The sequence below is a fragment of the Furipterus horrens genome, unplaced genomic scaffold (assembly GCF_987537825.1).
Source record: "Furipterus horrens unplaced genomic scaffold, mFurHor1.1.pri manual_scaffold_7, whole genome shotgun sequence".
Lineage (NCBI taxonomy): Eukaryota > Metazoa > Chordata > Mammalia > Chiroptera > Furipteridae > Furipterus > Furipterus horrens.
Window position 1 is genome coordinate 54,654,712 of NW_028327177.1, and position 16,675 is coordinate 54,671,386.

General features: G+C 33.3%; 1 protein-coding gene across 1 annotated transcript; it reads right to left on the reverse strand.

Annotated features, from left to right (window-relative positions):
- Window positions 1–5,633: 5,633 nt before the first annotated feature.
- PPDPFL (pancreatic progenitor cell differentiation and proliferation factor like) lies at window positions 5,634–9,322 on the reverse strand. The gene is made up of 5 exons (XM_090282869.1): window positions 9,161–9,322; window positions 8,735–8,847; window positions 7,494–7,559; window positions 7,291–7,390; window positions 5,634–6,525 (listed from the first exon to the last, which is right to left on the reverse strand). Exons 2-5 carry the CDS (start codon window positions 8,787–8,789, stop codon window positions 6,513–6,515), a joined length of 234 nt encoding a protein of 77 aa, XP_090138995.1. The 5' UTR covers window positions 8,790–8,847; window positions 9,161–9,322; the 3' UTR covers window positions 5,634–6,512.
- Window positions 9,323–16,675: the final 7,353 nt, after the last annotated feature.

Below are 16,675 nucleotides of genomic sequence, written 5' to 3' on the forward strand. Positions count from 1 at the left end.
GAATAAGAGAGGGAGAAGAAAAGGAGCATGGAATTGAAAAACTGATAGAAGTAATAGTGACAGAAAAATTTCCCAACCGTATGAGAGAAAAAGTGATACAAGTTCAGGAAGCACAGAGTTCTAATGAAGAGGAACCCCCCAAAACCCACTCCAAGGCACATCATAATTAAAATGGCAACATTCCAAGACAAAGAGAGAATCCTAAAAGCACCAAGAGAAAAACAGCAAATAACATACAAGGGAGCTCCGATAAAGCTATCGACCGATTTCTCAAAAGAATCACTACAAGCCAGAAGGGAATGGTCAAAAGTACTTCAAGCAATGAAAAACAAAGGCCTACAACCAAGAATACTCTACCCAGCAAGGCTCTCATTCAAAATGAAAGGTGAAATAAGGAGTTTCTCAGACAAAGGAAAACTAAAAGAATACATCTCCACCAAACCAGCATTGCAAGAGATGCTAAAGGGAATGTTCTAAGAAAAAAAGAAGAAGAAAAAAAGAGGAGAGGAACAGAGCTACAAAGGGAAATGAATAAATACACGTCAATAATAAACTTAAATGTAAATGGTTTAAATGCTCCTATTAAAAGACATAAGGTAATGGAATAGATAAGAAAACAGGACCCACATATTTGCTGTTTACAAGAAACACATCTCAAAACAGAAGATTTACATAGACTGAAAGTAAAGGGATATAAAGAAATATTCCAAGCATATGGACTGGCAAAAAAAAAGCCGGGGTAGCAGTCCTCATATCAGACAAATTGGATGTCAAAGCAAGGGCAATACAAAGAGACAAAGAGATATTTCATACTTAAAGGAACAATCCATCAAGAAGATATAACACTGATAAACTTATATGTACACAACATGAGAGCACCCAAATACATAAAGAAAATACTAGAAAACCACAAGAAGGATATCAACAACAACACACTCATAGTAGGGGACTTCAACACTCCATTATCAACAATAGACAAATCATCGAAGCAAAGAAACACCAAGGATATACAGGCATTGAACAACACACTAAACCACATGGACCTAACTGATATATATATATATAGAATTTTCCACCCCAAAGAAGCAAAGTATACATTCTGTTCAAATGTACATGGGACATTTTCAAAGATAGACCACATGATAGGACACAAAACAAGCCTCAACAAATTCAAGGAAATTGAAATTATATCAAGCATATTTTCAGACCACAATGCCTTGAAACTAGAACTCAACCTCAGAGAAAAATATCAAAGACACCCAAACTCATGGAAAATGAATAACATGCTATTAAATAATGAATGGGTTAACAATGACATTAAAGAAGAAATCAAGATATTTTTCTAGAAATTAATGATAATGAACACACAACAGCCCAAAACCTATGGGACACAGCAAAAGCAATCCTAAGAGGGAAGTTCATAGCAATACAGGCATATCTGAAAAGGATAGAAGAATCTCAAATAAAAAAATCTAACCCTAAAGCTACAAGAGCTAGAACAACAACAGCAAACAAAGACCAGGACAAGAAGAAGGAAGGAAATCAAGATCAGAGCAGAATTAAATAACATAGAGACTAAACAAACAATTCAAAAGATCAACAAAACTAGAGCTGGTTCTTTGAACAAGTAAACAAAGTTGACATGCCTCTAGCCAGGCTCATCAAGAATAAAAGAGAAAGGACCCAAATAAACAAAATCAGAAATGAAAGAGGAGAACTCACGACTGATACCACAGAAATACAAAGAATATTAAGAAATTACTACAAACAACTGTATGGCAAAAAATTTGACCACCTATAAAAAAATGGACAAATTTTTAGAAACATATAACCTTCCAAAACTGAATCAAGAAGAAGTGGAAAGTCTCAACAGACCAATAACAAAGAAGGAAATTGAAACAGTAATCCAAAATCTCCCTGCACACAAAAGCCCTGGACCGGATGGCTTCACAGGCGAATTTTACAAAACATTTAGGAAAGAATTAACTCTTACCCTCCTCAACCTATTCCAAAAAATCAAAGAAGAGGAAAAAGTCCCAAACTTTCTATGAAGCTAGTATTACCCTAATCCCAAAACCAGGTCAAGATACAACAAAGAAAGAAAACTACAGGCCAATATCACTGATGAACTTAGATACTAAAATCCTCAATAAAATATTGGCAAACAGGATCCAGCAATACATCAAAAAGATCATACACCACGATCAAGTGGGATTCATCCCAGGTATGCAAGGATGGTTTAATATTCACAAATCAATAAATATAATACATCACCTAAACAAAATGAAAGACAAAAATCACATGATGATATCAATAGATGCAGAAAAAGCATTTGATAAAGTACAACACCCATTTATGATGAAAACACTCAGCAAAATGGGAATAGAGGGAGCATACCTTAACATAATTAAGGCTATATATGAGAAGCCTGAGGCCAACATCATGCTCAATGGACAAAAACTAAAAGCATTCCCCCTGAATTCAGGAACTAGACAAGGTTGTCCACTCTCTCCACTTCTATTCAACATAGTGTTGGAAGTCCTAGCCACAGCAATCAGACAAGAAAAAGAAATAAAAGGCATCCAAATTGGGAAAGAGGAAGTAAAACTTTCATTATATGCAGATGACATGATAGTATACCTAGAAAATCCTATAAACTCCACTAAAAGACTACTCGATATAATAAATGAATTTGGCAAAATAGCAGGGTACAAAATAAATATGCAGAAATCTAAGGCATTTTTGTACACCAACAATAAAATATCAGAGACAGAGGCAAAAAAGAAAATACCATTTACTATAGCAACAAGAAAAATAAAGTACCTAGGAATAAACTTAACCAAAGAGATAAAAGACCTGTACTGTGAAAATTATGTAACATTGAAGAAAGAAATTAAGGAAGATAGAAATAAATGGAAGCAAATACCATGTTCTTGGATGGAAAGAATCAACATTATCAAAATGGCCATACTATCCAAAGCAATTTACAGATTCAATGCAATCCCTATTAAAATACCAACAACATATTTTACAGATTTTGAACAAATACTCCAAAAATTCATATGGAACCAAAAAAAGACCCCGAATAGCAAAAGCAATCTTGCGACAGAAGAACACAGCAGGAGGAATCACAACACCAGATATCAAACAGTACTACAAAGCCACTGTGATCAAAACAGTCTGGTACTGGCATAAGAACAGACATATGGATCAATTGAACAGAATAGAGAGCCCAGAAATAAACCCAGGCCTCTATGGTCAACTAATCTTTGATAAAGGAGGAAGGAACATAAAGTGGAGTGAGAAGAGCCTCTTTAACAAATGGTGCTGGGGGAACTGGATAGGAACTTGCAAAAAAATGAATCTAGACCACCAACTTACATCACACATGAGAATAAACTCAAGATGGATCAAAGACTTAAATGTAAGCCGTGACACCATAAAAGTCCTAGAGGAAAACATAGGCAGGAAAATTTTAGATATCTCACATAACAATATCTTCATGGATACATCGCCTAAGGCAAGAGAAATAAAGGAAAAAATAAACAAATGGAATTACATCAAACTAAGAGTTTCTGCTCAGCAAAAGAAAACATCAGCAAGATGAAAAGTACACCAACCATATGGGAAAACATATTTTCCAATGACATCACAGACAGGGGACTGATTTCCAAAATATATAAAGAGCTTATACGACTCAACGTCGAGAAAACAAACAACCCAATTAAAAAATGGGCAAAGGACCTGAACAAACACTTCTCTGAAGAGGACATACAGAAGGTCTATAGACACATGTAAAAATGCTCAACATCATTAGCCATCACAGAGATGCAAATAAAAACCACAATGAGACACCGTTTTGCACTAGTCAGAATGGCCATCATGAACAAATTGACAAAAAAGTGCTGGCGAGGATGTGCAGAAACGGAAACCCTACTGCACTGTTGGTGGGAATGCAGACTGGTGCAGCCACTATGGAAAACAGTATGGCATTACCTCAAAAAACTAAAAATGGAAATGCCTTTTCAACCAGTGATTCCACTGCTAGGACTATACCTGAAAAATCCTAAAACACTAATTCAAAAGAACTTATGCACCGCTATGTTCATAGCAGCACTGTTTACAATAGCTAAGTTCTGGAAACAGCCTTAGTGTCCATCTGTAGATGAGTGGATCAAAAAATTGTGGTATATTTACACAATGGAATACTATGCAGCAGAGAGAAAGAAGGAAATCCTGCCATTTGCAACAACATGGATGGAACTAGAGAGAATTATGCTTAGTGAAGTAAGCCAGGCAAAAAAAGAAAAATACCATATGATATCACCTAATACAGGAAACTAAAGAACAACAGAAACAAAAGAACTAAATAGAACAAAGAGGAGAATAGCAGTCAATAGGGGGGAGGGGGGAGGGAGAGAAGGGGGATAAGTCTGGGAAGGGTTTAGTCAAGGAATGTGTATAAATGACTCATGGACATGGACAAAGGGGAGGGATATGATTGTGGGAGAATGGGTGGGCTCGGTGGGGGAGAGAAATGGCAGAAAAGTGGGACAACCGTAATTGAAAAACCAAAAAATAACAACAACAATAACAAAAAAACCAATTAACTTGGAATTTACAATTTCTAGGAATTTACCTAGAAAACATTTTGTTCTCTTTAATTACATTTATCATTTTATTTCTGTAGAAACTGGTATAGCACACAGGAGTACTTTCAATTTTTAAATCATTTTACAAAAAGCACATTAACATATTTCAGGAAGATTTCTTATATTATCTTATATTATCTACCTATCCTCACAAATCTAACTATGCTTAATAATTTTATGTTGTCATGAAAATATATTTGATTTAAAAGTCTTTGTAAAACTCATCTACTTCAAACAATAACTTTTAACAACAGTAACACTATTGTAAACTAATGTAAAAGCAACAATTTTGACACTTTGGGGAAATTAATCAAATAACCTAAATAGTCTGTTCACACATACACAAAGCTGTTAAGTAAAAAAAAGCTTGTTAATAATTTTAAAATTATCCCAAATTTTACCATTTTTCTTTACTATATTTTTCTCTCACTTTAGGAAAAATCAGACTTCAATTAATGTAATTTAATTTTAGATTAAAGCCAAGTGAAATATATAACCTAAAACTTTAACCAACCTCTATGCATGTATAAAAATTATAAATTCAAGCAACCAGAAAAGGAAATGATATGTAAACAATGATACTCTATTGGGCTAAAGTGATATTTGAGTCACCTTCATTGATTGGAAAGTGATAGAGGGTCACAAAATTAAAGGAATGCATTTCCCATTTAGAAAGAGTAGTAAATGGTCAGTAGTATCCAGTGTTGAGAGTGGTCCTGATATTTTATCATGGCTATGTGGTGAGATAAGAAGAGAGTTGGATAATAAACAATCATGTGTGCTGATATATTTAATGCAACATTAGCCACAAAACACCATAGTGCTTATCTACCTCTGAGGACATATATAATCCCTGATTTCTTAACATTTATCATCTTACGTAAAAAAATATTCGCAAGCAGTATGTAGGAACTTTTATGTTGAAACTCATTGAATATTACTACCCAAAATTGAGAAAAGTAAGAAATACTGAAACTAATGTAGGGTTCATTCACATTCAGAAAATTTATTCCAGTGCTCTTTTTAAATACATTTCGTTATTTTCTAATTATACACAAAAATTGGATGTATTAGAAAATTTGAGAAGATACAGAAAAATATAAAGGAGAAAATGGAAACCACCCATAATTTCATCTCCAAAAGCAGCCACTGTTACTATTTTGTTATATTGACTTTCAATCTTAGGTATATATATCTTTTTAATACAACTGAAATCATACCATAAAAAGATTATTCTACTTTTATCACTTAATGTTGTATCATTATAATTTCCTGTTGTTAAATATTGTTAAAATTATAAATTTTAAAATCTACACAATAACCAATTGGTTAAAAATATAGTAATGTAATTAACAGGTAGTGCATTTATGGGTGTGTTTGCTATTTCCAATGTTTATTATTTAAAAAAAATTTTGCTGCTCCTCTACATGTTTGAATTCAATGACCGTTAAACCATTAATGTATTAATGCTTTAGTTTTAAGGCATAATATAATAAATCATTCAACAAGCATAAAGAGTCTAATGAATTTTTTGAAAATTAAAAAAATAAAGTTTTTTATTTATTTTGAAAAAATAATATGGATAATGGAAAGGCAACTACATTTGAAGATTCATTACTTTAAAAGGCCACATGTTTCTAAATCATACTTTTCTTATATTTTCCATGAAGCTGATGCCACTTATAGCAATGGTCTTAGCAGTGAAGAAAATGCTTAAACTTTTAGGGGTGGCTGCTGAGATCCTGGAAAGGTTTTTGTCTTTTCACCATGGAGAAGAGTCATCTGGGATAGCCCGAGTGCTGGAAGGTATTGTTCACATTTGTAGCACTTCAGCAGGTAGAGTCACTTTGATTGTCAGAATCAACAATTAGTGCTGTATAAAATAGGCAGTTGTTCCAACCATGTTTATTGAATTGCAATACAGAGATGATTAACTGAGAAATGTTCATCTGTAAGTTAGGTTGTCTTTATAGTCAAAGCAGAAAATAAGTAAAATACCTAGATAATTTAAATCAATATATTTGATAAGGAGCATAAAAAATGCATCTTCTCAAAAACTTGTCTTACTTTGGTTTTAAAAAGTATCAATATTTAATTAATTCCATTTTAAATTTATTATATTGGAACATTAATCAAAACCTTTATGTTTTTACATTAAAGAGTATGAATTCCATCATTATTCATTCCTTTAATCCCATTTAGTGACTGGTCATTAATGTTAGTATCATCCATTGTCTAAAAAGCAAAATAAGTATTTTAAAAAAAACTAGCAGTGGGACTAGTCTAGGTTGTTAGAGACAGCAACTATATAATTATTTCCTGAAGGTATTTAAAAAAACACATTTAGAACCTTGCCTCTGATTCCCAATCCACTTCCCCTAACCAACAGTAAAAACTGGCATATGACTTTTCAATCACTTTAGTAGAATGAGACAAAGTGCTCATGATCTGACTGATGTTTAACTGGAATGGGAAGCAACAAACAGTTTTCTCCCTCTCCATTCTCACAGGTTTGCTTTATAGTGAAGGTTCCATCCTCAAGAAACAACAATTTTATCTTCATTGGTTAATAATTACTACATGCATTATTTTATTCGCTAAGTAAGAAATACTCTTCTCAGAAAAGGCTGAAACTTACCCATTAGCAGACAGATCTTTTCTTATTACATTTGAAAGCACGGGTTCAGAATAAAAAAAAGATTTAAACCACCAGTTGGATTCTGCCACTTCAGGTAACACTATCAAATAAAATTCATATTACTTCCTTACATAACACATTTGAGAGATTAAAAAACAAAGAAAAAAAATTAGGGTAATACTGATAAGAAATAAACTAAATACCTTGCTGGGATTTGTCTTCATCTGTGAAATTAGCAGAGTCAGAGCTAACTGAAGAAATACTGGCCTCTACAAAAGAAACAATAATAAATGAGCAAATACATAACAAGCAAACACATTAATATTGTTTACATCTAAACACCCAAGGAGTATGGCTTGAAATTATTTACTTATAGCTCATACATTTATGAATCAAAAGTTAAATAATAAATCAATTAAAAAGTCTTCTAGAATAATAAGGCATATTACATATTTTACTGATATAATATATTCCTTTTCATGGCAGACATCTCCTCTCTCTGTCCATGTATATAGATATAGAATTTAAAATGTTATAAATGTTGTAAAATTAAAAATTTTAGGAAGTACGTAATGAATATTATTATTTTACTGCATTAGAAATATTACATGTGTATATATTTAAATAGCATACAAAAGCTATCAAATTTATAGTAAAATAATTATTTTTAAATAGTTTGTGTTATCATACTTGTATTTGAAATCTAAAAGCTTTTTAAATTATCAGAATATAAAAATTTCTGTGGTAATATAATAACACTAAGTAAATGGGCATAGTTTAACTTTACTTTAAAAAGAATATTAATGGATGTTTCCATCACAGAGTTGTAACATCTTGAAGTAAGAGGGTTTTCTTTATATATTCCTGGCATATTTTCAATAAATGATAATTTGGTTTTAAAACAATTATTTTATTTAATGAAATTTCTGAATTTTCTTTAAGAAGCTACAATTTTCTGTTGAGCTATAAATACTCAAGAGATGCATGCATGAAAATTCAACTGGCATGATAGATGCTAACCTGTTATCCATAGCAGCAAAGTGGAAATTAGAAAATCTCTGAAGCATAGTCATGCTATCCCTTCTTTTATAAGAAATGAATAATATTTTATTTATATAAAAGTATTTTAATGTATCCTATTAAATTCAAGGTATTGAAATGAAATATAATTATGATATATAAACTGATTTTCACTTATTTATAAGTATTAATGGTTTCAGAGATACAATACAACATAGTTAAAACAAAGAAATGAGCCTTCCTTGATAATACTGATTTGGAGAGGACTCAAATGAGTTCTACTCCTATTTCCTTCACTATCACAAACAGTTGTCAGCCTTCTTTCTTAAGTTCTGACTAGGACACGATACATAGGTTACTAATATCCCACAGACACCTCAGATCATGTTCTCTAGGGGTAACCTCTAACAGTGACATGACTTACTTCGATAATACTGATTTTTGGCCAGAAGGCAACCAACGGAAGGTACCGATGCCATTGCTTTCCCCGTGAACAAGCACCAGAAACACTGTCAATAGCAGCCCAAGAAAGAGTGTCTGAGAAAGAGAAATTGATATTAATAACAAGGAGTTTCCTTTTCCTTTTTTCCACATGAATATTTTTTGGAAAGCAACATTATATAATACCATGTAATATACATCGGATTAAAAGGAATTGAAAAGTTTACACAAAATTATAATTAAATATACTGTAATAAACAAAAATGCAATCAATGAGTGTATTTATTTGGAAAAGCAAGGAGAAAAAAGTGTGTATCTAACTACAAACAATGCCCACAACTTATTTCATCTGAAATAAGCCTAAAGGTCACAGAAAAAAAGTTAACACAGCCATGATATAGTCACTCACCTGTTTCTTCTCTTTGATTTGTTCTTTTAAAATAAAAGTGATTCTAAAGTTTACTTAGAAAATGCATATTTTTAAACAATCCATTTGTAGTTGTTGAAGATAAACCGTGTTGCCCCAATAGATCAGGAGACACTGTTTGATGACATTGAGTATGGTCTGAAATCCCTGAGCACACCTTATATTTAGAAGGCTGAAACCGGAGCTGGGAGTGAACAGAGCCAAGGTGGGCACACAGCCAGCCAGAGGCAGCATGGGAAAGCTCTCTGGCTTCCTGCTGTTGATCACATCAACATGCCAAGTGGGGCTGCCTCCAGCAGAGTTGGGCTTGGACCAGATGTTGTTTTGCACTTGCCCTCTATAAGGTCACAGCTATGACAGCTGCTTTGTACAGGGAAGGAGGTAATAGCCACATATCCTCCCAGCATTGGATACAATCATACAATCTGGGATAAAGCACTATACTGGGCTCCATATGGTGCACAACAGATAGGCTGCAGGCCAGCTGTGGTGATTGGGCATACCCACAAATACATTGACGCAAGACAGAATCACAGAGCTGTGGAGAACACTGAAGTCAAGAAGCATATACTGTAGAACTTGATGGGCAATGAGTTAGAAATTTCAGTGAGAATGATACAAGACATGAAAATCATGGGCATGGGGAATATTATGTGACTTTATCACAATATATCAATATTATTTGTTGATACAAAAGCTAATTATCTATTCCAATTTTAGTAATATTCTTTCTATAAACTATTCTGCCACTTCTTAGACTTAGTTTACCTGTAGCTCAAATGTGGCTCCTCTTTGTATTGAAGGAATTCTGAATTGCTCTTTCAGTTTATTTGGTGATTATTGGTTCAACCAGCTTAAATCAATTTTGGTAATGTAGCAGTACTATAAAATTACTTATGTCATGTAGGTTTAAATTTATTCAAAACATTGTTTTTACCATGCCATTATGACTCTCTAAATGTCTACTTTGCCTGATTATGGCTCCTTTATGTTGCTAGTATTATTTATTTTTGCCTTTCCTTTTTTCTTGATTAGTTTTGCAAGAAGTTTTTCTATTAAATGAGTTTTTTTCCAAGAACTTTTTGGTCTTTTATTTTATTTCTTGGTTGTATATTTTATTATTTTCTGTCTTGATTTTATTCTTCATCCTTTTACTTACTTTAGGATTGTTCTTAATGTTACTTATTTCAAAATATTTTGCAAATGTCATTATGACATTTCTTGAACATTTGAATTATTTAGGGATGCTTTTATTTTCCCAAATGTATACTTTTTTAAACTATAATTTTATTGATGATTTATAAATTAACTGTAATGTATTGTCAAGAGAGAGTGTGTAGTTTTAATTCATTTTTTGAAATGGTTTTTTAAAATGGTTGTTAGTACACTCAGGCCAGGGAGAAACCCCAGGACTAAAGGTCTATCTCTGTAAGAAAGAGACTGGCCATTCTAGTCTAGTAAGTAATAGAGTTTATTAAGAAAAATTTACACACAAGTCATGTCTTAGGTGGCTACAAGATGAAATGGATCCCTGCACTGTGTGGCAGGTGCCAGAGAATTATAAAGAGTAAAAGGTTGGTCATGGGTGGGGAAAGAGGGAATAGTCATGGGTACTAGTACATAAATGTCATCAAGTATGAAAATTACTTTATATATTTGACCAGGTCAAGACAATAACCTCTTCTAGGAACCAGCACATAGCAGGAGGCAAGAGAGTGGTATTGATTTATGCCAGAATGATCATCAGTGCTGATCAGACAGTCTCTAAAGGGGATTTTCAGAAAGCAAACTTTGTTCTGGCCCAGGTCCAACTTTTGAGATGAACAGTGGTCACATCTTCTCTATGGCTTTTTATATATTTGAGAATAACAAATATTGCATACAATTATTAGTTATTGTATACAATCATTATATGGGTCCATTAGATTATATTACTTAATTAGTTAAACAAATAATATATATACTTATCAATGTTACTGCTTAACCCACCAGTTTCTAGTGTGATTACATTATCTAATTCTATTAATTTTTTAAATATTTGAAGCTATGTGCATAAAAATAATGATTGTAATATCTTCTCTATAGGCCTTTGCTTTTTTCTTCCTTTACCAGCACTAACATTTTATTTTTGGTCTAGATTCTAATAGATCTAATATTAATTTTGCTGCACCAGCTTTTCTGTAAGTACTCACAAATTATTTCATTTTGCATGTCTTTATTTTCAACTCACTGTACTATTTCATTTTAGAAATCACTTATCAGTACCCCTTAGCTGTATTACTTTTCCTAATTTTACATACAAACACACATTTTTAAAAAATATTGGTTTAATCCATTAATATTTGCTGGAATTAATCATATATTTGAAATTTTTTCCTATCATCTTATTCTCAGATTTTGATATAACTACATTTCTTTACTTTTTGTGTAGACCTTTCTCCTCCCTTCCAGGAAAAATATATTGCATTTTTCTTCTTTTGTTTATTTTTATTTTTTGAGTGGGTATTCTTATTTTTATAACTGTCGATAGTCAAGTCTGTTTTTTATTTTTGTTATATTTTTAGACTTTTTATTGAATTTTTTCCATTACAATCTGATCCCCTTACACTTCCCTCTCCCAACAATCACCACACTGTTTTCTATGTCTGAGAGTCCTTTCTCCTTTTTGCTCAATCCGTCCACCCCTTAACCTCCCCTCCACACCACTAGCTGTCATCTGTTCTCTATCTATGAGTCTGTCTAGTTTTTGCTTGTTAGTTCAGTTTGTTCATTAGATTCCACATATGAGTGAAACCGTATGGTATCTGTCTTTCTCTGACTGGCTTATTTCACTTAGCATAATGTTCTCCAGGTCCCATAGGTGTTTTATCCACTCTTCTACTGTTGGACACTTGGGCTACTTCCATATCTTGGTAATTGTAAATAATGCTACAGTGAACTAAGTTTTTTAATAAGTCAATTCTGTAGTTGTACTTAATTCATCTAAGTATAGGATTTGTTTTATTAATTCTGTATTGTATTCAGAGTGTGTATTTCACCTAAGAGCTCATTTTCTGTTTTGTTTTGGAGAAGTTTCGGTTATTTTTCTTACAAATGTTGCTTTTACACTGTATTAATTAGATCTTTTCACAATAATTCATCATAAACACACATGTGCACAAACACCAGTAACTAGCATGAAAAAAAACACATATATTTTTATATCTGTTGATACAAGCAGTAAATATGCTTACACATTTGCAGATTAACTGAAGAAACTCTTCCAGAGCAGGTCTGCAGATTGGTTGAGATTTGGATGCAGTAGAAGTGGCTCCAGGCCATGAGTTTGGTTTTGGTCAGCTTCACGTACCCCAGATTGCTCTGAGAGCAGCCAACTACTGAGTGCATGTCTTTTTACCTATGGTTAGATGGAAAGTCCCAGAGGAACTATTGAAAATACTCGGTGACTTTTATGTCTAGGCTGGGAACTGTTACGCCTGCCTATATTCCAATTGCCAAACATATCATATACCTATAACCAACATTAATTGAGTTGGGGCATATACTACTACCATAAATGGTTTGAGGTGTGAGGGGAGTATTTTCTTGACAATAATTTAATCTACACCATGCCCATCATTCTCCCTGTTCTTCATTTCTGGATCTCCTATTAGTGAGATGTCAAGCTCTTCCTTTATGGTTTTTATGTTTCAAACACAAATGTATGTATGCATTTAAAATTTTATATAAATAGTCTTAATTTTATCATGTATCTACTACATTTTAAATGAATCTCACAGCATTTCTTTCACTTTACTACTCTGCTTAAGTATATCCAATCAGAAGTCTATCCTGTTTAGGTTTTTAAAAATTTGATTGGCATCATTTTTATAGTATTTCTAAGTAGGTTTTTTTTTTATTGCATCTTCCCAATTTCCCTCTTATTGTGTTTTTATGTCTTTATTTCCTAATAGTCCTTCATTTGTTTCTTTGACCACCCTTAACATGGTCATTGTGAAATCTTGATTAGACCCCTTTATAAAATCCCTTAATCTCATATACTTTCTGTCACTATTCTTTATCTGTTGGTGGTCTTTCTATCATTATATTTCTTAATAAGTCTTGGAATGTGGGTTTGCAGGTTCATTTTGAGTGGGAGGTAACTTTTATTGCTTTCTATCCTCCTCACCCCTCATCACTCCCACCTACTACATCATTCTCCTTTCTCCTAGTGGTATCACAGTTGTACCCACCTGACTCCAGTTTCTATTTTTATGCTTTATGATATGAGTACTCACATTTCACTGAGTTGTTTCTGTCACACATTAGAATATGAGTTCTCAAAGGCAGAGTATAACCTATTCATTTTTGCCTAAGAGATATCCATCATGAAACCTGACACACATAACTGTACATGTTCTAAAAATCTCATAAAACAAATGTATTCCTCCTGTGTATGTAATAATGATTGCATCCTTGGATAATAATTGAAATGTCAGGCCTCATTTTTCTATGCTATAACTATGATATAATGAGATCAATTTTTACCTGATTGTTTTCTGATTCATGGTTGTTTTCAACATTAACTGTTAAAATTAGTTACAACCACATTTTCATAGTTTTTTGTCCTAGAATTAAGTTATGCTAACATTTTTCTTTGATAATAACAAGAAGAGAGTGGCTGCCTAGCTGTGATGATACACTGCATATCAACCTGGAAGATGTAACTATCATTCACATGTCTGTTCAGACATGTTGCAAGATGTTCCCAAGTGAAATCTCATAAAGAAAAAGATTTAAGAAGGAATAAGTATTAAAGTCAACTGCAAACTTTCTGGTGGGCAATCTCTTTATCATATGTAAGACACTGTTACTCTTTCTAATTTTATGACATTGAATGACATAGTAAATAGATATCAGATTGTTGTTTTTAAGGACATGAAAATTCATGGCAAGAAAAATGCTTAAGCTTGTAGGTAATTTATCATGACTCTGTGCTGTCATATGCAACTGGCCAATTGATCAGTATAAGTAGATCAATATCTGACTCTCTTGGAAGGCTTAAACTGTCTATATATAATTTCAGTCTGCAGTTATAAATACAAGGTGTCAGGGATTTTTAAAAAAATTTTTTTATTGTTGTTCTATTACACTTGTCCCAATTTCCAGACAAGTAAACATGTCATATTAAATATAGAATAGTCACCTGTAATAGCTAATGCTTCAAATGAACATGTGTGCCAGATGCTTTTAAAAAGTATCATAGTCTGCATTACAACACTTTTGTTTAATAATTGTTGGAATAATATAATTAATCACTGAATATCCCTGGGCCTCTACATCTAATATATAAAATGAGAATAACAACATTTTTCTTTATCTGAGATTCAATTAAGTCCCAGAATAATTCTGTTGTCTGGTTAAGTTTTATATTTCCCCAGGTCACATTTAGTCTATTAGTCAATTACTGTGGTTGTACACAACAGAAACCAATTTCATCTAGAAGCAAGGAAACAATTTATTAAGAAAAGAGAGGATAGATAATTCATAAAATCTACAGGAAACATAGAGAGCTTGATCTGAGAAACAAAATTATCCACTGAAATCCTGAGAACTTATGTGGAGTTACCTGGTCAATTAATCACTGGAGTGGTGATTGGGAGGAGGTGCATCCAAACTGAATGTCCTGTGGCACAAGAAACTAAAATTGCCACAAGCTCACCTTACAAGAGCTGGGCTGCTGGCTTTCCTAAACAATTCCTTTAAAAAGTAGGTATGTATCCAGTCTGTCTTCTAAAATGCAGCCTGTTTAGTTCTCCACTGAGAAAGTTTCATTGCCCTATAAGAAGGAGTATCATAAGAATGAAGTGCTACAGCATATTCACCAGTAAATCTTGACCCTATGGGAGTAATGGGAGTCTGAGGTTGGGAGCGCCTTCTTTTACTGGCTTTCCCAATAAATATTGTTTTTCAATCCATATTATGAAATATTGTGCACACTCTCCTGAGAGCTGTTGCAAATCTAGGGAGCTCCCCAGAGGATTTAGGCTTAGAATATGGCAGGAACCTAGTACACTCAAACAGTAAAGCACCTACCCAGGTCACATGCAGGCAGAAAACAATGAACACCCTGCTGTCAGCCATGACCAACCCTCCAAACCAAAGCACCCAATAGAACCAATCATACTGTCTAACCTTTGGTCAGCTTATATCTGTCTGAATAGTTATAAGTATATCCTCAAAGCAAAAATTGCTAACCATCCTTCAGGGTCTAATCTCTCCTTTTCTTTATAATACTCATTGAGCATAGTTCATTCATCTAGACACTACATTTTTCAGCCTTTCTTTTAGCTAGAGATTGGTGAGGGCCAATGAAATGTGAGAAGTATGTGGTTCACCTTCAATGTCATGTCCTTAAAGAACATTCTACTTGCCTGAACCTCCTGTCAGAGGTAAGTGCTCACAGCTCATGGGGTAGGAAAGCTGTTTTTACATAAGAATGAAATAAAATTCTCTTTTTAGACATTGTATTCTAGTCTTGTTATACAGCTAGCCTGCTCTCTGACCATGAAAATCATTCTGACATCTATACTGAGAGGTATAGATTGCTGGACCCACAAATAGATCCTTAAATGCTGGACTGCTAGGACCAAAAGATGATGTCATCATCATGCTCCACTGTTCTTATTTCTGACATGACTTATTGAAGAGTTTTAGTCAGTTTCTTCAACTTGTGCCAGTCTCACTCCCACCATGTGCCCTTACTTACATTGTTTACCTCACTTACAAGTCTTTCTCTTCTGCTCTCTTTCTTGATCCCTTTGAAGCAATGAATTAAGTTCAATGACTTCTCATGTCTGTATTTCTATTGGATAAAATAATGAGTAAGTTGCCAACTAAGCAAATAGTCAAACGTTATAAAAAATCAGCCTCAGTTTTCACCTTCTCTCTTCTGACCTACATCCTTCCTGGCCAGTCTCCAAATGTTAATCACAATATAAAACATTGTCTGATCATCTAGTAACAAGCATTGGTCTTGATTCTTGATTTAGAAGTCACCTCCACATCATCTGGAAAGCCATCATGCAGGTGGGTAACCACTGTGATAGCCGATCTATGAGAACAATAACAAGATACTTCCTCCTCAATGTTTAAATTTAGAAACTGAGGAAAAGACAATTTTCCTCCCAGTACAAAGACAATTTCTCAATAGGTTCTCTTTTCAAAGATCTCTCAGTTGCCATTTTTAAATTACTGTTAATGTTTTCCTTTTTTAGAAAAGCATATAAATTAGCATACTAACTGCCAAACTTCCCAAGGCTCCAGCACCCTACATTCTCTAGGATCATCAGGGCAGAATCTAGAGAGCTTGTGAGGCAGCCCACAACAATTATTTCATCAAATACATTTTTCTTCCTAACTGCTGAGGTATTTAGGTAAGCAAATGCACTGAAAGTAATAAATATCCAAGAACCAAAATTATTTCACTGCAATTTTCTCTTGGTTTTATGACTTTAA